Genomic DNA, 25389 nt, shown 5'->3' with positions numbered 1-25389 from the left:
AAATGCGCCTTTTAGGGTAGATAGGGTGTGTTTAGTAGAAGGGACGGCAATACTGTTGTCAGAAATATGGACTGCATTTAAAGAAACAAGAATGGCGCAAGGATAGGGAGAAAGCTTTCAGTACCAAGGACAGGGATGATGTTTTCAATACCTAGGACAGGATTTTCAGTTGAAGGGATAGTGTTTCCAGCACAAGGAACTGGATGCTGTTTTTAGGGTGAGGGATAGGGATGGTGTTTTCAGCACCAGGGACAGGGATGGTGTTTTAAGGGACAGGAAGGTTGTTCTAGGGACCAAGGACAGGGATGGTGTTTTAGCACCAAGGACAGGGATGCTGTTTTCAGTAACAAGGACAGGGATGGTGTTTTAGCACCAAGGACAGGGATGGTGTTTTCAGCACCAGGGACAGGGATGGTGTTTTCAGCACCAGGGACAGGGATGGTGTGTTCAGCACCAGGGACAGGGATGGTGTTTTCAGCACTAAAGACAGGGATGGTGTTTTCAGCACAAGGGACAGGGATGGTGTTTTAAGCACCAGGGACAGGGATGGTGTTTTCAGCATCAAGGGCAGGGATGATGTTTTAAGCACCAGGGACAGGGATGGTTTTTTCAGTACCAAAGACAGGGATGATGTTTTCAGCATTAGGGACAGGGATGGTGTTTTCAGTACCAAAGACAGGGATGATGTTTTCAGCATTAGGGACAGGGATGGTGTTTTAAGCACCAGGGACAGGGATGGTATTTTCAGCACCAGGGACAGGGATGGTGTTTTGAGCACCAGGGACAGGGATGGTGTTTTCAGCACCTGGGACAGGGAAGGTGTGTTCAGCACCAGGGACATCGATGGTATTTTCAGCACCAGGGACAGGGATGGTGTTTTCAGTACCAGGGACAGGGATGGTGTTTTCAGCACCAGGGACAGGGATTGTGTTTTCAGCACCAGGGACAGGAAAGGTGTGTTCAGCACCAGGGACAGGGATGGTGTTTTCAGCCCCTAGGACATGGATGGCATTTTGAGCACCAGGGACAGGGATGGTGTTTTCAGCACCTGGGACAGGAATGGTGTTTTCAGCACCTAGGACATGGATGGCGTTTTGAGCACAAGGGCAGGGATGGTGTTTTCAGCACCTAGGACATGGATGGCGTTTTGAGCACCAGGGACAGGGATGGTGTTTTCAGCACCTGGGACAGGGATGGTATTTTCGGCACCAGGGACAGGGATGGTGTGCTCAGCACCTGGGACAGGGATCGTATTTTCAGCACCAGGGACAGGGATGGTGTGTTCAGCACAAAGGACAGGGATGGTGTTTTCAGGACCAAGGACAGATATGTTGTGTTTAGCACCTGGAACAGGGATAAAGCTCACCCACCTGCAGGTTTGACAGATTTACAGCAGCAGGTGTAACATCTAAAGGCAGTCAGGAAGAAGATGGAGGAGAGAAGCTCTGCACGGCCCACCACACCTGTCACCTGTAACACCAAGAACTTGTCACCTGTAACACCTGTTCTAAACTTAAAAACAATGCAGTCAGAGACACATTAGCACAATATACTGTCAGGTTTTCTGCCTATTTGGCTGGTGGACAAAAAAGAAAACCTGATAAAAAATAGACAACCCAATAACACCCATTCATGATTTTTGCTCCTTGTTAGGTAGTTGTACTGTATGCGACAGAGTACCTATACAGGTACAGTACAATGAAAATTGATTCAGTACAGGTCCAAATACCAGATCATGAAGATGAGTACTCTACCGCTAAAATTTACATATTTTTTGCTTATTTTGTGACTAAGTACTGACTCTGCTAGGGAGGAAGATGCTATTATTGGGCCATCGGGCCATTTTTTGTGCTAGATAATTGTACAAGAAGCAGCATGCTTTATCCCCAGACTGAATGGTCGTTCTAATTGTCAAAGAAGGAACGAATTTCAGAACAACACATTTTAACTTGTCAAAATGTTCTGATACATACAATCATGTAAACCTCTGTACCGGTTCCTGTACCTCATGTTACAATTATATATGTAGCCCTACTACTTACCGCTTCTGTGTGAATGGGATGAACAGCGAACAGTAACGCTGCGAGGAAGCTTGTACCGAGGCTGGCGAACATGCAGCACACGCTCATGTACGCGACACAGACCGCTGCATGGAGACACACGTTCACCAGGTGGTACCCCATGGGTTCTAACTCGTGCAGAAGGTAGTTCAGCCGAAATGTCAGCACGCACAGGGGACGGTACGACTTGTGACTCTTCTCCTGAAAAAAAAGTTTAGAAAACTCTTTATTGAGACGTTGATGAAGGTTTGACATAAAGGTAGGGGTGGGTACTGGTACAGAAGATTCAGGTCCAGGTCTGGTTCAGATACAGAGGATCAGGTCAAGGTCCGAACCTGAACCTGGACCTGATTCAGTATGTGAGAACCTGTGAACGTACAATACTCAAAACAATAGTCCATTTCGCAACAAAGAAATCTGTTTTGTGAAGTATTTGACTCCCATTGGCATTTTAAAATCCTACAAGGCTAACTGTTAGCCCGGTAAGCCCCGAAACGTGTGAATGCCTGATCATATAATCTGTTCATTTTCCAATACGTCCAACATCCGGTGCACCAAATTTTTTTAGGTCCGTTTTTTCTGGACCGGTCCAATACGAAAAAATGGATTTGTACCAGTACATAAAGGTAACTAGATACACCTAACAGCAGTAATCATGCAACTGGATATGATATTGGAAATAGTCAGACATTTCAGGTAGCATCCAGTAATAAATTTGTCAGTGGCAATGAGGAAATACCTCAACTATGAATTAGAAAAGAAAAATTTTAACGAGGCAACCAAAAAGTAGTCAAAATGGCCTTATGGTCCTTTCATAGGGGTTGTACTTTTTTCACTGCATTGACTTTGTATCCTACCCTAAAATGAATTTGACACCCATATAAGCATGGGCACTACATTGCGTGATTTATAACTACAATGTATACTTACACTCGGTTAACAAGCTGTGGTAAATTGAGATGTCGTTCATAACACTTCTTATTCCAACGTGTGAACCCTTCGTAAAACTACCACCAAACGAGACAACTGTCATGATATAAAACCGCTGAAAAACGAGCTTTTCTCATTAAACCTCCATTACAGGAGGTCAAGTTGCACCATTGCATATTAACCACCTGTAAAACCTTGGGGTGAAATTCTACACATGTCAAGCATACTGTCAAACTTGACATTTTAACAGAGGTCTCATTTATTTTCTGCTCCCTTTTTTTCTACTTCTCAGCCACAACTTCATGATACGACAAACATTGATATCCTAATAACATAATATCTTACATTACTATCGCCAAAAACCATGATTGCAGAAACCTCTTGTCCCTTTCTACCATAAAACCAAGCCTAAGTACATGGCAGACATAGCAAAAAAATTATGTCATGTAATAAATTAGATCTATCTTCTGCAAAGAACCCTGAAGTCCCTTTAGAAAATACTATCCATAAGATTTCATGGTGTGAAATTCTACATAAACATACACTGACGCTGCTGACATAACAAAATTCCTTCGTGCAAAATTATAAATATATATTTTAGATAGCGCCCTAAGTACCATAAGTAGTAATCTCACACAATTACTTTTTATAACATTAAATCCAGCCAAAATAAAAAACTTAAAGATATCAACAAAATGATTAGAATTTCCAATACAGTGTTTGCATAAAATTTTAAATTAAAAAATCAATTTTGTTGAGCAAATAGATACATCTTCTGAGATGGCCCCTTTAGTAGTGAGCTCACAGTCCCTTAGCTTATAACATCCATTAGGAAGTCTCCTGTTGCTGGCCACAAAAATAGAATATAAAAAAATGTTTACAAACTTCCAGTATGTGCTTGACATAAAAAAACAAATGTTGTAGAGCAAATAGATACATCTTCTGAGATGGCCCCTTCAGTAGCTCACAGTAGCTTAGCTTATGACATCCATTAGCAAGCTACATGTAAGTCTCTTGTCGCTGGCCACAAAAATAGAATATAAAAAAATGTTTACAAACTTCCAGTGTATGCTTGACATTAAAAAAAAAATGTTGTAGAGCAAATTGATACATCTTCTGAGATGGCCTCCTCAGTAGTGCGCTCACAGTCCCTTAGCTTATGACATCCATTACGGAAGTCTCCTGTCGCTGACCACATTAGCCAGTCAGCCTTAAGCACGAGTATTGACCCGCCGCGGAATCCCCGATCTCCGAGTGGTAATAGCCCCAGAAGTGGCGCTGCCCCCGCATTAACTAAAGTGTCACACAATCTATTAACACAACAAAGGGTACAGAACTGCTTTGGATTGCACTGCTTGGAGAGGAATCGTAAGACTTAGCATGGCTTGAAGTTCCCCTTTGTCACAAATGCAGTGTTGCACATAGAAAACCAAATTCCGGTGCATAATAGGGGTGGTTACTGGTATGCTGTACTGGTACAAACCGTTTTTTCTTGTTGAACCGTTCCAGAAACCCAGGCCCATCAGTGGACCGGATTTTGGCCTGATTTGAAAATGAACAGATCATACTGGCAGGCTTTAACATGTTTTGGGGCTTACCAATCCACTGAGGTAACAACAGTGAAGTAGAGGAGAGTTAAGGGTCATCTTTACCAAGTTTCTTCAGTAAAACTAATTGGTCTATGTTATTAACTTAAACAGAGGCAGTTAGTGTTTTTTCACATAAAGATAGGATTTAAAAAAAGCCAATGGACATCAGATATTCCACAAATTTAAATAGAATCCTTTGTAGCACAATGGAGTATCGCCCATTCAAAAAACTTCCACAGACAATTTGACTTTGACAATTAGATCCAGGTTCGGATTCAATGACCAAACAAGATCCCTACACCCTCAACATTAGTGTCAAACAATGAAGTCTCTATCCAACACCATATTAAGTACATCTATTCATCTCTGAAACCATTCCAAATAATCAATACAGCATTGGTGTATTATGAGAGATCTACTTAAATCCACAAAGGGAATATATCATACCCTGGATGACCATTAAGTGTTACCCTAAACTGTCTATGATGGGGGCTCCTTACTTTGTTCAAGTCTCTAGGTGAGCATGGTTAAGTCTGTAATATGTGTAATGCATCATAGCGGGTACATGATATTCTGTGGGTTCAGAGTTTAATACTTGTAATGCAGAACAAGTGTCATTGTTACAGGCGTCGTGTAACGGATGGAATTCAAAACTTGTTCCCAAGAAGCAACAGAATGCAAAATACAGTAAAAACTGGATTGCCTACCATTTGGCACAGGCAATCACATACCGTCATATTAGCCACCTTAAAAAGTTTGACCCATTTTATCGTTAAGTCTGTAATATGTGTAATGCATCATAGCGGGTACATGATCTTCTGTGGGTACACAGTTCAACACTTGTAATGCAGAACAAGTGTCATTGTTACAGGCGTCGTGTAACGGATGGAATTTAAAACTTGTTCCCAAGAAGCAACAGAATGCAAAATACAGTAAAAACTGGATTGCCTACCATTTGGCACAGGCAATCACATACGGTCATATTAGCCACCTTAAAAAGTTTTACCCATTTTATTGTTAAGTCTGTAATATGTGTAATGCATCATAGCGGGTACATGGTCTTCTGTGGGAACAGAGTTCAACACTTGTAATGCAGAACAAGTGTCATTGTTACAGGCGTCGTGTAACGGATGGAATATAAAACTTGTTCCCGATCGCGAGAAGCACTAGAATACAAAATACAGTGTAAACCTTGCTGGCCAACCACCTTCTAGTCATATTAGCTACATTTAAAAGAGTCCTGTCCAGATTTGCATATCTAGGCCGCATCAAATTTATTTTGAGAAACAAATTGTACCTACAGGAAAAAAAAAATTCAAAAGGTTTGGGGTGAAGATATATGGATAAAATAACACAAAAAAACAGCCTGAGGAGTTTAATGGAAGAATTTTATACAATGATCCCTTTCTTTGATTTGTTACTAATGTTCTGAATAAAAGTCATCGTTTTTAGACTGAAATTCTGTTTCATATGTGTCTCTGAATGGCAATATTTACAGGTTTGTGATAGCAAAACCTGTCTAATTTTTTCTCTGAATTTTTTTCGTTTGAAAGGAAATAAAATGGACTGGTGAATCCGAGAAGCAGCAAATAAAATTGGTGTGGCCTCTGTTAAGCAACTGTCTTACTCAACCAGTGACCAATTTTTCCCAGTCCCATGGGGAATTCACAACCCACTCAAAAATCAAAACTGATGACAATTTCAAACCTCAATACACAGTCAATAAGGCAAAATCGGTGTTGTGAAGCACACATAAAAGCAGTGGGAGTTTTGATATGGATAAACCGAATACTGTTTTTGGCTTTTTTAAGGTTTAAAAAAACACCCAGGCCTAAATCCTTATAACTAATTATTAGACAAACATGAATTTCCATTTTTACCTGACTCCCTAACCAAAGTAAATAAGTTGTGTAAACTAAAGTAAGTTGTCAAGTGCAATACCAAAGGACACAACGTCTGGCCACCAAGGAATTGAATTGTTCTTAATCTTATGTCCACTAGTAACTGCTATACCGATGGCAACACACAATACAAGCTTGACCAAATGTATACCAATATGTTAAAACTTTTGAATGTTGAAAGCATTCTATCCAGTCATTTTGCAAATTCCTAAGCAGAAAATACAGGAATTATATTACCAGCAAAACATTCAAATTTTCTATTTGAGTGACAATGACAGTTACATTCACTAGGGGCAGTTATGGGACTTAAAATTCAAATCAAAGCATTATACATTATTCAGCATCTCCTTTCAAGTCTGAGCAAACATATTACTCAATTAATTCTGCTTCACTGAGGGCGACATGACATTTTATGATTCCTAGTAAGGCCACACCAATCATTTGTTGTTTCTCGGATTTCCCGACCCTATTTTTTCCGATTTGAAAAAACAAACAAAAACTTGTCAATTGATGGCCACACCTCGTGTTGACAAAATTTCACAGCCTCTCCTTCTCAAAATAACTATGGACCTCAAATTCCAGTAGCTGTATGTGCCTGTTTTGGATGGTACATTTGTCATTTTTCTTTAAACTTTGAACTTTGCTACTAGGGACCCCCTAAATGTTGAAATGCTGTTATTTCTTTTGTGTAACTTGAGTAAGCCCCTCGATCTTTCCTACCCCCAACTTTTTGCAAAAGTTTTTTTTTTTTCATTTTTTTTTGACTGACCAACCCAATTTTTTTCCTGAAAAAATCCGAGAAACAACAAATAAAATTGGTGTGGCCTAAGGGCTGTCTCCAGAACTTGTCCGCCTATCTTGGGACAGAAATTTGCTTCCAGTTACTAAAAAGTTTCATCCCCTCTGTCCAGAAATCTGTGCTTTGTGACATAAAGATATACTTTTGTGAGGCTTATAGCTCAAAGCTACAGATTTTCATTTTTTCTGATACTCACATTTCAGGGAATCGCTGTATATTCTGTGTACTGTAGCAAACATACTGAAATATCTACCAGGTGCAACAATGTAACCACAATCAACAATTAGGTGCAAAGCTGCAATTTAAGGTGCAAAAAAGTGCAAATGCACCCAGTGTTTTGAGCCTTGGTGGATAAATTGCCACCCTCTACAATGAGTGGCAGGGATGATAATTTGACTCTTACCACTTCTGTAGGTACATGTGCATAGGAATTGCATAATGACCTCTAGAGCACTACTACAGTCTCATGAGACAGACAGAAGCCTAGTACTACCACTTTGAACTGACGGAGAGGTGCACACGGTGGCATTTTCTGCAATTCATCTGCTGAAATTGGCTACTAATTGGCATTTCCCGTTGGTGACGGACTTTCACACAACTTATGGCACAAAATATCATGTCCTAACATCACCGTTTGGTATACAGATATTATGTGTCTGATACTGTGTTTAAAAATAGTCTGTCCTTGGTGCTGAACTTTTTGTAATTGAAATGAAGCTGCTACGGAGAACTTGCAACCAAGAAGTTTGGTTTTAAACAGTAATTAAGTAACACATTCTAACTGTAATCTCTTGCTTGGTAAGGCAGGGCCTTCGTAAAAACATTTCCAAAATTTCAAGTTCACAGCTGGAACAATTACAATATTATCACGTTGTAATAAAGACATACATTTGTTGTACAATGAATTTCAGTAAGATGACTGACTGCAAAGAAGAAAAAAATTAACTTGAGCCCTGGATATCAACAGATAAAAAACACTCACCATGTGCATAGGGATACCTAAAAAGGAAGAGATTATACCCAAAAATGTTATCTGTCCTTGGTGCTGAACAGTGACTGACTTCCACTGGTCGTGACAGAGAAGACAGACGCTATGTTCAGTATTTACAGGTTTATTGTACCAGGGAGATCCCCCTAACTCTTTTCGACAAGTACAACGAATAGTGGATCGCAGCTTAACGTCCTGTCCTAAAGACTGCAACCCTTTCCGGTAATGTGCATGTCGGGTGAGCGACACAGACGGAAGCAAACTCACAGCTTCTAGTTCCAGAGGCAGGGCCACTAACCACTGGACTACGCACCCTACCAGTTGGGGAATCGAAAAGTCTCAAAGATGGTGAAAGAACTTTCCAATACAGTGCCCTACACACAGCCCCTATGGACTCAACAAGACTAGACTGTCTAGAGGATATATTTTACCTACCTGTATACACAGTATATTAACAAACAGGTAAAACTTACCATGTGCATAGGGGTGCCCCAGAAATCGTTCAAGAAGAGGTTGTAGAGTGGGGTGGACGGATGAAGGTCACGGTTATCCTTGATGGCCGACATGTCGTCAAACACGAAACCGCAGTACAGCGAGTTCCAGTAACACGTAACCACGGCGACCACCAATAGGACAGCGGCGTGGGTGAACGTAAAGCTGGCCATGATGCTTTGGGATTCTTGGATGCTGGATCGAGTTTGCTTCCTGGATCAACAATATTAAAGATTTTGTTAGAGTTAATTTGAAGAACTTGCTTAGAGTTATTGAAAAAAGTCTTACATCCATCTAAGCTGCACTATGCGTCTTCTGATTCCAAGTACAACTCTAAAAAGGCTCTAACAATGAATGGATTTAGTGCGCACTTTTACAAGCATTTTGTTTTGCTTGGTTTGGTTGAATTCAAAACTCCGTTTGACAAGCATGTGATGCAAGCCTTCGTCATCAAGAACTTTAAAAGTTTCAGGAATTAGGGGCATTCTCCAGGGTTGGACAAGTCCACTAGCCCGATTGTCCCGGACAAGTGTGAAAGACCTACCCCACTTGCCTGATCGGACAAGTGAAAGACCTACCTCACTTGCTCGATCGGACAAGTAAGATTTTTCTATGAGTGAGATTTTGGTATACATGTACATGTTACTTTTTACAGTCACGGCATCAAGCATTGTTCAACACAGAAAAATAGAGCCAATAGTAAAAGAATTTCATTGCTTGAAGTGAAAATACATGAAAAATGTTTGATAAAATTTTGGGAAAGTGAAATGTTACTTCAGGCAAGTAAACTTTTTACTTCTTAACAGATACAGATACAGAAGCTTGTGAGTTATCCCAAAGAAGAGTTATAATGGCCATTCAGATACAGACACAGAAACTTCCTTGTCATACGGATGTATCATGATATCATATGTGAAAATATGATATGTATTGCTAAGAACATTCAATAAAATGAGAAGTCACAGTTATATTTATAGCCCTTTGTTCAAGTACCATGAAAAATGAATAATACCATAGATATGTTATGATACTGTCAAAATTTAAACACATCATAACGCCATCAAATATTGTAAGGAAAAATGAATCAAAAAGTTTTCACAACTTTGCATCAATTTTTTTAAAACTCCAGATGATGCCATCCATAAAATCATCCCCATATGGCCAAACCTTACAAGATAACTCACTTGACACCCCAACCTTCCACCAAACCCATCGCCCGCTCACAAAAACATCCACTTCCAAGATTACTTTCGCTGGTCCTCTGACGATAGGTGCCAAGGAGGAAAATTACAATCTGCATGTAATAGATGGTTCTTATTTCTGCTGCTTCGAGCAAAGAAACGTGAAAGGAATTGTACCACTTTGACTGGCTAGCTGGAATCGTGTGTGACGCATTTTAAGATGCTCCTTATGCAATGCTTATTCCCACATACAACGACAGGGCTTAAAATTGTACTCTATTTCTGTTAACTGCAATATCTAAATTCATAATTCCAAGTTTGCATGTTTTCAGATTGCATTTTTAAAAATGTTTTTCTGCAATCTTACAAAATTGGAAACTTTGAGCTCTGAATGGGTACTAGGAAATCCAAAGTTTAAAAGTTTGTTTTTAGTGACGGTAAAAAGTTCAGACCACATGTATATCATGATAACTATGAATGTTGAATTCAAATTCATCAAATTACAATGAATGAAAATTGGAAAATGAACAGTTCAATTTTTTGCCCAAGGACACCCAATCTTTTCAACTTCTGGCACATTTTGTATTGTAATGTTGTTTTTTTTTCTTTTCAGGCAGATATGACATAGACAAAATACAAGTTTACAACATGGTGTATTCTGTATCATCCTTGGTCCCTACGTGGGACCGCGTGGCGCAGTGGCAGCATTTGCGGCTCGAGACCGAGAGGTTGTGGGTTCGAATCCAGTTGCTGTGTCACCGATCTTGTGCCCTTGGGAAAGGCACTTTACACGAATTTCCTCACTTAACTCAGGTGTAAATGAGTATCTAGTGGCCCTGTGTGGCTTGGTGGGGCTATGTGGCCGAGACAGGCCTTAGGGGCATGTTCGGGCATGAGCAGCACCCGCCATGACACACGAGTCGGGGGTAGGAGGAACCCCCTACATCCTTGGTTGGAAGTCCTCCGTTGCATACAGTTGCCCCTGTGAGACTTAGTGCTCCAGTAGACGAGATGGTGGAGAAGGAATTGCACACCCCTCCTTCACCATAAAAAGTCATGTGCAGGTCAGGCAAAGAGGCTGCCTGCCTCCTCATCTGTCCAATCGACAGGAGAAACCAAAAAAAAAAGGTCCCTACTCTCCCATGGGTCAGATCGCCTTCAAGCGATTGACCTTCGAGCGATCTTACACGCAGTCAGGCTGGTACCTCGGGTCATATGGAATACACCTTTTTGTATCATCTTAATGTACATCATAAAAACTACAAATGTACATTGTATTTTCCCCTGACCTGAACCTGTTAGGGATTCGTAAGGCAATAGTCTAAGTTCCTTTGACATGAAAAACATTAACCCAAAAGATAAAACAGGCCAGATAAGCTGCTACAAACTACTCTCATGTAACAAAACAAATTCTATCCTCCCTCTGTCATTTACAACAATGTACCCGTGGGTCCTCTTAAAAGACATGTTTGCCTACTGGCTTTTACCATGTATTCCACATGGACAACTATAGCTATAGCTATACTTATAGGGTAGGGGGAAGCAATAATTTTGATTCCAATTTCAGAATTCTGGCATGGGATCAATATTTCTTTCATATGACTCTTTCATATGACTCAAGATTTCTAAATAAGTAAAGCATTTAATTTTGCCAATAGCAAGTAAATCAAAACAGTTTGGAGTACCAGTAGAGTCAAATTCATGTCCAAGTAGACCACCAAACCTGCCCAAAATACTGATGAAGAAATGTTTTTTTGTGGACAGGTGGTCACTATAGACAGGTTTCTTAATGCTTGTTTGTCAATGGGAACTACCAAAAAGTGATAATGTTGGCTATAGCTTAAGGTGGTCCTTTTGTAGAGGTGGTCATGATCATCAATTACATCAATATGACAGGTTTGACTCTACGGTAATTTCCTCCACAGCAGCACTTCAAAACTATATACAGTTTGTAATTATGATCAATAAAAATAGCTATCTGCCTCACATATTGTCTATTATAAGAGGTCGCAAAATGCAATGAATCTGACATTGTATCAAATGCATTGGTCACAATCAAACTTAACGTTGTTGAGATGAAGCTTTCAAAAACAACCAGTGGGAGTCAGATACTTCCTCAAAAGTCAAATAGATTCCTTTGCTGCGAAATGGACCAACGTTTTGAGTATCGCCCATTCACAAGTTTTCACAGAAAATTAGGTCCAGGTTTAGGTCCGGACCTGGACATGATTCTCTGGACCTAAACCATACGTGGACCTGAATTTTCAATACTGGTACCCACACAATAATTGTAATATATAGGGTGGTTTAAATTTGCCCATCTTAATCTTAGGAGGTCACAATGTACACAATTTACTGTAGATAGATACAGCACTGTGACAGTAATAGGGTCATGACATACATATTTGTATCATGATTGGCAGGACTTATGATACCAGCAGCATAATTTTTTTATGCAAGTTAGTACAGGTAAAATTGAGACAGGTATTTCTTACCTCACCTGCTTTGGGCAATGAAAAAAACATGCATAGCATACAGCCAGGAATGATCACAAAAGGACAGAAATGACTGGCATTCCTCATTTAGTAGCATCTACAGCTTGAATACAGAGAAGAGTATTCAAAATGGTACTTCTTATTCTAGCCCTAAGTCACATTTTAAAACACAAATCGTTCTGATGCATCAAATGGCAAAGAAAGTGAGGGATACAACATGCAAAAGTTGTCTTATGGTATCTGTAATTTTGAATGGACACTCAGTCTGCATGAAGAAAAAAATAACTCACAAACATCATTTTAATATACAACATGACACCAATGCTGAATTTTTTTGAAATCAGTATTAGTAAAGCACAGCCATATTCTACAGTACCTAGTAGTATGCAATATTAAAATAAACTTACATGCTGCTTTATCCACTTGTTGCAGTGTGTAGTCCAGACCTATATCCGTCTTCTATCGCTTTGTCCCAAGTCCAGTCCTGACGAGCTATATTGTAATCACCCTGCATAAGAAAAAACAAACAAAACACAAATATCTTAACTCTCTCACTTAAAAGCTTTAAGAAAAAAACAACACTAAATGTAGGACCGGTATATGGTAAAATATTCGACACCGGAAAGACGTATACTATTGTATCTCAAGTAAAGATTGAAACACATTGCATATTTACTAAAGATTATTAAGAAAACTGACACACAAATATACAAAAAAACACACACTAATATACAATGCAAATAAACATAGAAAATAAAACAGCAGAAATATTAATATCATAACAGCATCATGACAAAAATGAGAAGGCTTAGCACGTTGTGTTAGTTCCGGAAGCCTTGGTGAGAGAAGCGTCTGCTGATCGCTGGAGTGAGGCAGAGTGATTCTGGGGTGGCCGAGATCGTTCTGTTCAATAAATACAGAACTCACGGGCAGGGGGAAAACCATAACGCGTTTCACAGGACTCAGGCACTCAGTTTTTACCATTATTTCATATATTTTCTGAACTGAGTGATGCAGAGTGATTCTGGGGTCAGACCGAGATGGTTCTGTTCAATAAATACAGAACTCACGGGCCTGGGGAATACCATATCACGTTTCACAGCACTCGGGAACTCAGACAGTTCTTACAATCTTTTTTATACACTTGATGCAAATTTACAATCTGAAACATTCTGAAGACTGAGTGAGGCAGAGTGATTCTAGGGTGACCGAGATTGTTCTGTTCAGAACTCATGGGCAGGGGGAAAACTATAATTTGTTTCACAGCGATCCAGGCCTCACCCTGTTTTTACCAAAATTATTTCTTACATTTGATACATAATATTTTAGAATCTGCAACATTTCTGAAGTGAGTGAGGCAGAGTGATTCTGGGGTGGCCGAGATCGTTCTGTTCAATAAATACAGAACTCACGGGCGAGGGGAAAACTATAACGTGTTTGACAGTACTCAGGGGTTCACCCTGTTCTTACAATCTTGTTGACACAAATTTAGAATCTGAAGCAGTTAAAGACTTAAAAAGACATATTATGAAAAAAAAACTTGAACAGGAAATATGATGAAAACGTGCCTTTTGAAAAAAAAATCCTTTGACAAATGACTACCTTCAATATATAAAAGGCTAATGGAATGTATATCACCTCTGTTGACATTTTATGAGTGTATCAATTTTTTATACATTGTCACAATATTAAGCTATTTTAATTTATCATAAAAAGAGCAGTGTAGTAGATTTGTAGAATGTTACAAATATGGATACTATCGATTTCTTCTCTATTTATCAATTAGAATCAAATAACAAGTAACTTTTTATGAAAACTACACCTAATATGCTGACAAAGCTACAACTACTAGAATATGATAAAGCATGATAGAAAAATTTGACTTTAAAAAATTGATATAAGCTTCAAATCAACAAGTCACTAATCAAAATAAAACTACATTGTGTACAATACTCTAACTATAGACAGTTTTAATTAGACAGACGTTTGAATTAGATTTGAGGCAACATTTTTATTATTTTCCAATTTTGGTAAAATCATCTTGTGTTGCAATCGGTCAATTTTTCTTGCCCATTGACTAACAGTAACAGGATCAATAATGAAATAAGAAAGCTTTCAATATGGGCTGAGCGATTACACATTGTATTTACACACGATCGCATCTGCCGTTCCGACAGCAATTTATTGATCCTCAAAAAATTATTGATTTGATGTCAAACACGGAATTAAGGTAGACATACAATCCAAGCTTACAATGCAAACATGTGGTTGAATCATATCCAGGGTCCATGGCTGTCTACACAGGGCTCGAAATTCATTTTTGGGATAAGATGCACTGGTGCACCCAGCTTAAAAAAATTGGGTGCACCAAAAAAATTTTGGGTGCACCACACGAATTTGAATAATAATCTAATATCAAATTCTTAAACAAGTACCATGACAGACATTTTTATTATCTTTTTAATACTTAGATGTCAAGAATATGATGTATACTTAGTCTAGTATACGTTGATATCTTTACAAACATAAACCTAAGAAAGTATTTGGGTGTACCCTGTGCACCCACAGAAAATAATTGGGTGCACAGCTCCAATTTTGGGTGCACCTGGGTGCACATGCACCCAGTATTTCGAGCCCTGCTACAGGACCCGTCCCTCCGTCTCTGACGAAAATTTGCTCAATTTTGCGAAGGACAATAATTTCACCTCTCTTGTCCACAGCATTTGAACTGCTTGACATAAGTTTGGTGAAAATTTATTTTTGTATACTTGAAATGTCAGATTTAACTAGTAAAAACAAAAATTGATAAAATAATTGAGATGGAAAACAATTTAAAGAATAAAGCAGCTCTGTTCATACTTTAAGCAAAGAGAAATCTTTTTCTTCGAATTTCTTTCAAAAATCATAAGCTGATATCAAAAATAAACATTATATTAGAAGATGAAGACAAGTATCATTTTGTCCACAAGAAACAAACTTCAACAGTTCAGATAAATCCAACCAGACAATTGCATTATCCAATAGAATATTGAGGAGTTTATTTTTGTCTCTATCTTTCAAGTACAGTTATGCAACAAAGCAGATAGACTGATATCATAACTCAACTATATATCAGATTCAGATTAAGATGAAATATTTTATTAGAGGCATGCTTGTAAAGATAGGTTCTTATCTTTATAACACTAACAAATAAAGACAACAGCGAACCAAAAAAGAAATTAATGTTACTTTTTATTTTGAGCTATCTTTAAAAGGAAGACATTGCATATCAAAAAATAATCTACAGCATTTGATTTTGCACTATCTTTCAAATACCATATGTCATAAACCAGACTGATATGAAATCATAACTCAACTCTACCTATTATCAGATGAAGTCAGTGGACCTTAATGTGGTTTGTCTATCAAAAGTATTCTTGCAAAGAATGGGTCGTATTTTCACAACAAGCAAGAAGACAATACACTTCAAAATGGCATCCATTATGAATCTATAAAATATGTCAACTGAAAAAGGCACAGTATCAAAAGAATCGTTTTTGAGTGGCTTATCATTGTTCTACATAATATTCATAATAAAATACTGGAATGTAAAAGGTATTTTCAGCATAAGTACTTTGCCGTTTGCTCGCATGCTATAAATATTTTGCAAGAGTATGGGATTCCGCATGATTAACACATAATGCTTTATGCATATGAAAGATAATAGCATAACTCACAGGAGGGATGCCATCTTCAGCTTGTCTAATGGCTACTTAAGAACAATCAGGGAGGGTACATTACTGGTGGGAGGGAGTTGTGAGCTCACACAACAAATTAAGGGATCAATCAAAATTGATCCACTGTTTGACTTCACAGTGCTGTTATAATTTGATGTGTGGAGTACAAATTTGATACCTGGTAAATGAAAGGAATTTTATACTTGTGGCATTTGGAAGTTGTGTGAAGTTTATATATATATAATGCATTATATATCATACAGCGTGCCTCCTAAACTGGACTTTCAAAGGTTACCCCTGACTTACATGTAGACTGACCACTACTGACCATATGATTATGAGTTAAACTTTACAGATGACCAGTGCTCAACTGCATTGTTGTCTGACCATAATAACTTCACTCTCAAGTAACCTTAAAATGCCCCATCTTCACATACATGTACTGTAAATAACGCTAGTTCACCTTTATCCGTGGGGAAACCTTTATGAAAGTTTATCCATTGTTTTAAAAACCATGGTTTTAAATTAAAATTGCAATATTTTACAATATTTCAGTAAACCCGACATTTTCAAATCTTCCAGTTTAAAACCACAGCCCATCAAATTGACATCCCTAATAAATACCATTTTTTTTAAAACACGGATAAAGGTTACCACTCAATTAACAGATATATTACAAAATCTTTAAACTTCTGCACTATGCGCTATTCCCTAGCATAAATTAATGCCCCCATACTTTATCATTCTAGATAAAAAAAATCCTATCATTGTTATCCCGTTGTATTTGAATCCTAATGTCCAATAAATTAAGATCTCAGCGGAGCTGGCATTCGATACCTGACATTAAGCTCACAATGTAGGCAGATATATTATTCATAATCATCACCACAAAAGCCAAAAGATAAAATCTAGTCATAGATTTACAAGTCAGTTCTTCCCATTTTTCAACCTGTTCATGCCATTGTAGACAGACAGTGAAAATCTTAAAAGTACTAGTAGATAATTTATCAAGTTGACTGGTAGACTGGTAAGGTGAAGGCTAGAACCAGTCTTAAGTTTTCTATCATAATCTACTTTAAGCTGAAATATAATCATTCATTTATGAAATATGATTGTGATTCTGTAGTCCTTGTACACAATACAATGTATGACGTTTCTAAAAACTCAGATATTGTTTCCAGACTGTTGGTACCGTGATTGTTTCAAACACTGACATATATAGGATAAAATTATTTTAATATTACACTGCTGAAAGTATCTCTCTGTCCCAGGATGAGAATTTGCTTCAATCTTGTGACAGAAATAAATTTCACACTGTGTGTCCAAAAAATCTGTCCGGGCTAGTCCACTGGTAGTGGTGTGTGTCCAACTTCATAGTATACTCTTTTCCGAATGCCGAGTGCTAAGCAGAGAAAGCAGCATGTACATTTTTATTATTCTAAAGTCTTTGGTATAACTTGGCCGGGGATGGAACTCACGACCTACCGAATGCAACTCTGTCATTGCACCAGCACCTGGTTTGGCACCCTCGTAATAAAATTTAAATCCACACCATTCATGGTTCTTGATATTGCCAACCCTGAGTGGTGAAGGATGCTATATTACATGTGATTAACGGCAACAGCTTGGCGGCTTAACCACCCTTATTAAACACACATCACACACAGATCTAATGGTCCAGCTATAAGCTGTACATTACAGAAGACGGATGAAGTTGAGTGCATGGAAAGAGTACAAATCTTTTAGCACCATTTTTCTTAGGGTGTTGATCACATAATGACGTGAGAAATCAATACACCTTAACTAGATCAGGTCTTCGTCTTCGTTTCTTTAACTACAACTTACTTCAATTCCATTACTGTTACTTAGACTTTGTTCATAAGACTATTTTAGACATTATAGCCAAAAGAATAATACTAACTGTAGGGTTGATGTAGATTTGGGTTCTACCATCACCAGGGCTCGAAATTCATTTTTTGGATTAGGTGCACTGTTGCACCCAGTTTAAAAAATTGGGTGCACCCAAAAGATTTTGGGTGCACCACTTAAATTTAAGTTTAACCTAACAGCAAAACTTAGCTACAAGCTATCGAATTCTTAAACAAGTACCATGACAGAGGGATTTTTATTATCTTTCTAACACTTAGATGTCAAGAATATGATGTATACTAGTATCCTTTGATATCTTTACATACATAAAACTAAGAAAATATTTCGGTGCACCCTGTGTACCCACAGAAAATAATTGGGTGCACAGCTCCAATTTTGGGTGCAGCTGGGTGCACATGCACCCAGTATTTCGAGCCCTGATCACTGATGATGGTCAACAGTGAACCACAGACTGAGGATATATCATGAAAATTTTGTACAAGAACACCATTCCCCACACTTGACTTTTTTGGTGTATGGTATATGGTGTATGTGATAATGAATAAAAAAGGGTGCTACATGTATATCGTATTTTGTACGATGTATCTAGAGCATTTCCTATTCTAGGACTCCTCTTCATTATGAATTACTTGCGCATTTTATCCAATTCATCAATTCTATCAATTATGCCAGTCTTATCTAAAGAAAATTGTATTAAATGGCTAGACAATGCTCTTTTACAGTTATAGAATATCTTTGGACAAATGTGCAAAATAGAGAATCTAATTTCAAGGATGAAAAGCTATTATAAGATCATATTAAGAGTAGGAAATCAGAAGCTTCAAACAATTACCTTCAGAGGTGTCTTAGGGATCGTGTCCCAGAACATGGGACACCTTTCATTTTCACTGACTCTTAGTCTTACTATTTTATGGGTAAAACTGTATCATTTAAATGAGGAAATGCCAACAAGACTACTTTTGTCTTCAGAGTTTCTTGAATGTATTGACTGAAGTCATTTTGAGGAATTATGAATACTTGTTTGAAACACCAAATATAACTAATAATTACAACAATTTGATATGATTTTGGAAACAGTCAGATGTTTAAAGCAGCATCCACAGTCCTTAATCAGTGCTTCACTGATCGAGGAAAGACAATGGAATCTGATGCTACGTTTCCGACCATTTCGAAAATCATATCCAGTTACATTGCTTGAGTATTTGCTATTTGGTGTATCTTATTACCTGGATGTTTAGCCTTCATCGATGTGATATTAACATTCAAATTAAAGTGAATGTCCATCAACATGTTGCGTCTAACACATTATTTACACTATCAGTATCATAATGATAAATCCCCTCCAAAGAGGCCAACAGTGATTCTCGGAGCACTAGAGCCTTTCCGAGGAGACTCGCACATAATGGAGCTGTCGTAAAGACGAATAACCAGCTCATTTAGACCATGTTTTACTAGATTGGTCAATTAGGGTACAACAGGCCATTCCAGCCATGTACTGGGGTTACAGTGCAATCATATACTGGATAGTAAAGTTTGGAACATTTTATTGGAATGGAGTCAAGTTGTGATGTTTCTAAGAGTTCTATTTTACCTTACAGACAATATTTTGGCATTTTGTGATACATGATGTATATAAAGTTGGATGACTTCCGAAAATAATTTTATCAGGTTGGTAGAATATAGGATACAACCAATTTTACTCACTTTGGGACAATACAAACTTAGCTGCATTCATAGGATTGTGTTTTTGCCGCAAAAGTGCAACGTACATCGGCTACAAATAGTGGTGAGAAGCTGAATTCCAGTTAAAAGCTCTGAGAAAGGTGTCTAAGAGACATTGAAACTTAAGCAAAGTGAGTAAAATTGGTTGCAAAATCATAAAATACTATAAGGTATACTATAATGAAGTAAATCAATGGTGTATATAACTTCAAAAACTTTCACATAAAGTTTGACAATAGAACAGGACTGTCTCCAGCTTTAAATTTGTCCCTCTCATTGTTTAGGAGCTCATGATGTTCCTTTTATTTCATTTTAAGCTTTATGAATAGACAATTATTTTCTCATCTATTTTTTGAATGGAAAGGATAATTTTTTGCCTATCAGCATGCAAAATACCCACTTGCACACTTGCACATTGCAACCACTTTTTGCTTGGTGCAACTTACTTCTAAACTCAGGTTGCACAGGGTACAACTTAGATTTTGAGCCTGAGAACTCGATTTCGTTATACAAATAAATAGATGGACCAAGGTAGCTCCATTTCATATCAGCCAAACATGTAATACAGTATTTGTACCTTTTTTTCAGAAATTAGTGAATTGTAAGTGGTGCAACTTGAAATTCAGTTGTGCAACCTAGTTTTTGCTCCAGGTTGCACACTGTGCAATCTTGCTCAGAAAAGTCTTTTGTACACTGCCCATCAAAACAAGTAAATGTCAGTCCCAGGACGGAGGGACGGGTCCTGGAGACATCCCTGCTATAGAATAAACCTATTCTGTCCAGTGCTTATTCAAAATTTAAAAAAAACAATATGCTTCACGACATCATATTCAAAGGCAACTACGTACAGGCCTAGGCCAAGTATTCAAGTATAGCAGAACAGCTGACATCTGATGCAAAATCACTTTATTCCGGATTCCCCGGACTTGACAGCGGATCTAAAACCAAAAACCTGGCAGCAGTGGCGTAATCTTTATGGATTCTGGCTACTTACCCGCGGGCTTGATAGGAATATAAAGCGTATCATACCTGACTATTTCAATTGGACAATATTGGTTTTACAGTTCTCTCGGTCACGGTTGTAAAGACGGTACGAAAAACGTGACGTGCAACTGACATGTTTTGTGAGGTCTTTGAACTTTGCCAATGTTCACTTTAATACAACAACTGGATGATATACTAGTAGTCTAAGGTTGTTTTTTCTTGTTGGACTGGTCCAGAAAAAAGTGGACCTGAAAAACATCTGTTGACCGGATTTTGGACCAACTTGAAAATCAACAGATTATACCGCGGCATTCAGTGTCTTACATTAAGTCCAAACAAATAAGTAGAGCGAAGTAGAGAAGAGTTGACAGTTATTTTTACTAGGTTCTACTGTCCAAAAAAGAGAGATTATAGTTGTTTACATGATGATAGGATTTAAAAACACCAATGGGCGTCGGATACTCTAGATACCTACTTGAATCCTTTATTACTTTTAAAATTAATATTAGTGAAATGGACCATTGTTTTGAGTGTAAGTTTGAACAGATAATTAGGTCCAGGTCCGGACCTGGACCAGATCCTCTGGACCTAAACAGTACAATTGATGTACCTGTACCTGAATTGTTTGTGCCTGTACCAGCCTCTATATTGATACCACAATGTCTGATCAACATTTTCTGGACTATCGACTGTCACTGTAAACCTTTCTTACAGCAATATGATGATATTTTTTGTTTCCCTAAATAAAAATTGGATTCAGCGTTTTACATTGGACTCCATACTTGCCACAGCTGTAAAGATTGGCCAATAACAACAACACGACAAGGTCAAATACACCAGTCACCCTTCGCTATTAAAACTTTGACAGCTTTCTTGTCCGTCGTAAAAGTCGGGAAATTAGAAGAGTGCACGAGAATATATAAACGCGGTCTTTGTTAAACGTTACGTGCAGTCTGCCTGGCCAAACTCGTGGGAAAAGTTAAAATTAGGTTGTAAGAATTGATTTTGGAATTGGATCCTGTAGCCGAACGACCTGGGGGATTATTTCGACCCCCGTCGATAGCCTCCGACATGAAGCGGTGTAACGCTGCCGTGATTATTTGATCGCTGTTTTCCACAAAATCAAAAAACAGGTCGTTAAAGTCAAGCCGAATGGCAGAGGTCTGCCTTGTATGGATTAGTGGAATTGCTGGTATCTGACTCCAAATCAAACCTCGGACAATACGAAGACCCATCAAACGCTACATATATACACCGTAAAAACTCAACTGCCCTCGTCAAAATCCCTGCTTAAAGGATTCCTCAAAGAATAGACTGAAGTGGTTGAAAATATTTAGTACTGTGAAATGACTGGAGACAACTTTTACCTGTTTATGGAGCTATAAAAATTTGATGATGTTACATGAAATCTTTAAGCAATCAATAATCACATAAAAGTCTAATGCACATATTTTATGAATAAATGAAAGCAGCAATTTAAAGCCCCAGTGCAACGGGTTTGAAAAGTTTTATTTTCTTTGCTTATTTGTGAGATTGCCGGTGGGAGTTATCAACCATAGGCACCGCGGCCCCCATCGCGCCGTCGTTTCTAACACAGCGCGCCAAACGTATCGGGTTTCCCCGAGGTCGGCAAAGTTGGTGGATGACGTCATGTGACGTCACACGGGGTACTCCCGCCTCCTCGCCAAGACGGTAGCCAAAATGGCGGGCGCAGATCGTGACACGACCGATCTCGACCAGGCTGTGCCGTTTTTGCCGTATCAATTCGAGCCCGAGGCAGGGGAGGATGACAGCGACACGGCAGAAGTAGAAGATCGTGGAAATGCGGAGCGGCTGACCTCATTGACCTGGTGTGTACTGTACTCGATACCGCGCCCACCAAACTCACGTCATAATAGTTTGTTCCAAGTGAATTTTGTGCGCAATTTTTTTACGCTGTCTGTATAGAATCTATATCTTTACATTATTTTGTAATAGGACCCTGAATAGTGCAACTTCGTGGTAGCATTTTGCTTTGAGCCTCATTTACGCAGTTTAGTCCCCATGGCACGAAATCGGTGGAACCATTCCGCCCCCCTCCCACCCGCGTACGGGCTTGTTCAATTTGCCAAAGTTTATAGTTTTTCGCTACCATCACAGTGCATCGGATAATGTCCACATGTTGAATGTTGTGAAGTGAATAAATTCAACTTATTTCATGTATCCCAAGTAAATTTCCTGTGCTTATTTGGAATTTGAAATAATGAAGTGATTAGGGGAAAAGTTCCATACCTGTATGATGTGGTGTTTCAGGTGTACATGTGGCCACTGCGTTATCATGCCCACAGCGGCAGAGTGCATTTGCTGCCATGAGCTGTCACCGATAAATGACAAAAGGCACCAGCTTGTGACACCTGTCCCAGACTGCATTACCCTGCACCCTGGGTTTAGGTCAATCTGCCTTGACATCTGGTGTCTTCAGTGTGCTTACTTTCAATATAGACAGGAGTATGGGCCCAGTCAAGATCCAACTCATGAGTAAGCTGTCAATCCATCAAACACAATGAATGAAATTTAAATACCCAATCAATCAATCAATCAATCAACCAATCAATTAATCAACCAATCAATATATCAATCAATATACCAATCAATTTGTCAACATACCCAATACATTAATCAATACTGAAATGGGTCAATTTGTTGTTCATCAGCCAATTGATTTTATTGTACTGTACATGCATGCCATGTCATCATTTGTCAAGTGATGAAAAGCTTTATTATAACAACCGAATCATAAAGCTGACCAGTCAGGAAATGTTTGTTAACAATTCTTGAAACAAACTTATATACATATACAAATGTTGATAAGGAACTTGTATGTACAGACAATCGGTATACTGTTTCTACGAAGGGCGTTACATTGAATTGATACTAATCTATAGATATCCACCATACTCATAGACTCACAAGACTCACCATCTACTCTAGATTATCAATAATACTCTTTTACTCTTTATACTTTATTACTGTATTACTCAGACATTAACCGGCAATAACATATTTAGCAGCCTCTATATTTTATACAGTATTTCAAGAAGTTCAGTGTTAACATTGGAAGTAACATCAGCAGTCAAAAACATGTACATATAACATTATGTATCATGTACAAATGTTGATAATCCTATAGAACATTTGTTTACATTGCTTCATAGGTAACCAGTGTACAGTTTCTATGACAGGGATGACAATGACATTGTTCATATGATCATTAACAAAATAACCTATAGAAATCCACCATTCTATTACTAGTACTCTGTTCATCTATTAGCAGCCTGCACATTTCAACACAGTACTTTAAACGGTTCAGTGTTAACATTAGAAGTGGTTGCTAATTGTATAGTAGTCCACTGCGTTAGCAGCACTTCATCTTACTAAAGACGACCACAGATGGGGAACAGTAACTTCACTGCATGTATTCTATAACAAAGTTAAACTTGTTTCATTTAGGAGATACAGATACGTTGCGTACCGACAGTTGGTGAGGTGGTGTTGGGGGTGGCTAGGAGCCAGGATAAGAGTTATCAACCCTGCCTGTGCGGTCAAGAAGATTAGAGAGACCTTCCCGTCAGCACAGTATACAGGATTCAAATATCCACCTTTAGATTAATTCACTGGAGTCAAAGGGAATTAGGGTCTAACTGTTTCCTTAGTCATCATTTCTGCCAAACCGTGTTCTGTGCGCATCCACTGCAGCTTCCTTCTCTGGTCTGTCAAAAGCACTGGCCAGTGTTGGTGGCGGTTGAACAAGATGTGCTTCCTCACCAGCATCACAGATCCTGATGGTTTCCTCCATAAGGACAGTCACATAGTCTGCATTTTACAGAAAGAAGAGAATTGGACAGCTGAATTTGTGTTATATATTTTTTCTTGTGTACATAAACTAGCTATAGAGTGACCTAACAATTCTCCATAAATTCAAAACAATTACAATCAATTTAAGTACCAGTAGTCCTTACCAAATGTACAGTCTCCCACTACCTCTTGCACAGTGCAAGCCTTCTTGAACTTCTTGAAGCGAAGTTTGAAGACCTTGTCACCCTCTTTTGTTTCCAGCTGGGGCCGTCCACAGTTCTCATTGCTGTGAAGTACTGCTAAGTACAGCCTGTGAGAGGAGTAGAGTACAATTTGATACAAAAGCAAAACAGGTTATATGTAACATCTACCTACATAATTACACTAGGCTACATAATTACACCAACCTGAAAAAAATGTACAATATCTCCAATCCCAAAGTCTGCCAATACAATGTAGAACAATATATATAAACTCTGCATACATGGAGGGTGGGGGTGGGGGTCTCTACACTAGAAATCCCTTAAAGTTAAACCACCAGTTATTGAAAATGGCATATTTACATAACCTGGTAGTTTAGTGTTGTTGTTGTTTAAAATCTTTATTGTAAAAAAGAAACAGATCAGTACAATCTAGAATACAAATGTTTATAAAGTGAGAAATTTGATGTTTATGGAGGATAACATTTTATTTTAGTTTTAATTTGTTGTCTTCATCTTGGAAGTAGAACTCACCTTGACAACATACCCCAGTAAGAAAATGAGGCCCATTTGGGTGCAAAATGGTTTATCAGTGAGTGGATGCCTCC

General features: G+C 38.4%; 3 protein-coding genes across 3 annotated transcripts in view; 1 reads left to right on the top strand and 2 right to left on the bottom strand.

The window, feature by feature from the left end:
- Positions 1-1362: 1362 nt before the first annotated feature.
- Positions 1363-25389, bottom strand: part of LOC118408253 (protein O-mannosyl-transferase TMTC3-like) — a 31578-nt gene continuing 7551 nt past the window's right edge. Inside the window, exons 2-5 of the mRNA XM_035808910.1 lie at positions 12843-12943; positions 8741-8972; positions 2043-2261; positions 1363-1470 (exon numbers count right to left, since the gene is read on the bottom strand). Coding sequence (XP_035664803.1) covers positions 1363-1470; positions 2043-2261; positions 8741-8972; positions 12843-12844 — 561 coding nt within the window. The 5' untranslated portion in view covers positions 12845-12943. The remainder of the gene's footprint in view (positions 1471-2042; positions 2262-8740; positions 8973-12842; positions 12944-25389) is intronic.
- LOC118408251 (P2X purinoceptor 7-like) lies at positions 22222-24429 on the top strand. Its single transcript, XM_035808908.1, has 3 exons — positions 22222-22597; positions 23040-23264; positions 24237-24429. The coding sequence occupies exons 1-3, from the start codon at positions 22449-22451 to the stop codon at positions 24394-24396; spliced, it is 534 nt and encodes a 177-aa protein (XP_035664801.1). The 5' UTR covers positions 22222-22448; the 3' UTR covers positions 24397-24429.
- LOC118408252 lies at positions 23426-25376 on the bottom strand. The gene is made up of 3 exons (XM_035808909.1): positions 25316-25376; positions 24746-24891; positions 23426-24599 (listed from the first exon to the last, which is right to left on the bottom strand). Exons 1-3 carry the CDS (start codon positions 25324-25326, stop codon positions 24436-24438), a joined length of 321 nt encoding a protein of 106 aa, XP_035664802.1. The 5' UTR covers positions 25327-25376; the 3' UTR covers positions 23426-24435.

This window comes from Branchiostoma floridae, unplaced genomic scaffold (assembly GCF_000003815.2).
Source record: "Branchiostoma floridae strain S238N-H82 unplaced genomic scaffold, Bfl_VNyyK Sc7u5tJ_1562, whole genome shotgun sequence".
NCBI lineage: Eukaryota > Metazoa > Chordata > Leptocardii > Amphioxiformes > Branchiostomatidae > Branchiostoma > Branchiostoma floridae.
Note: the sequence above shows the minus strand (reverse complement) of the source record. Positions and strands in the feature narration are given on the sequence as shown.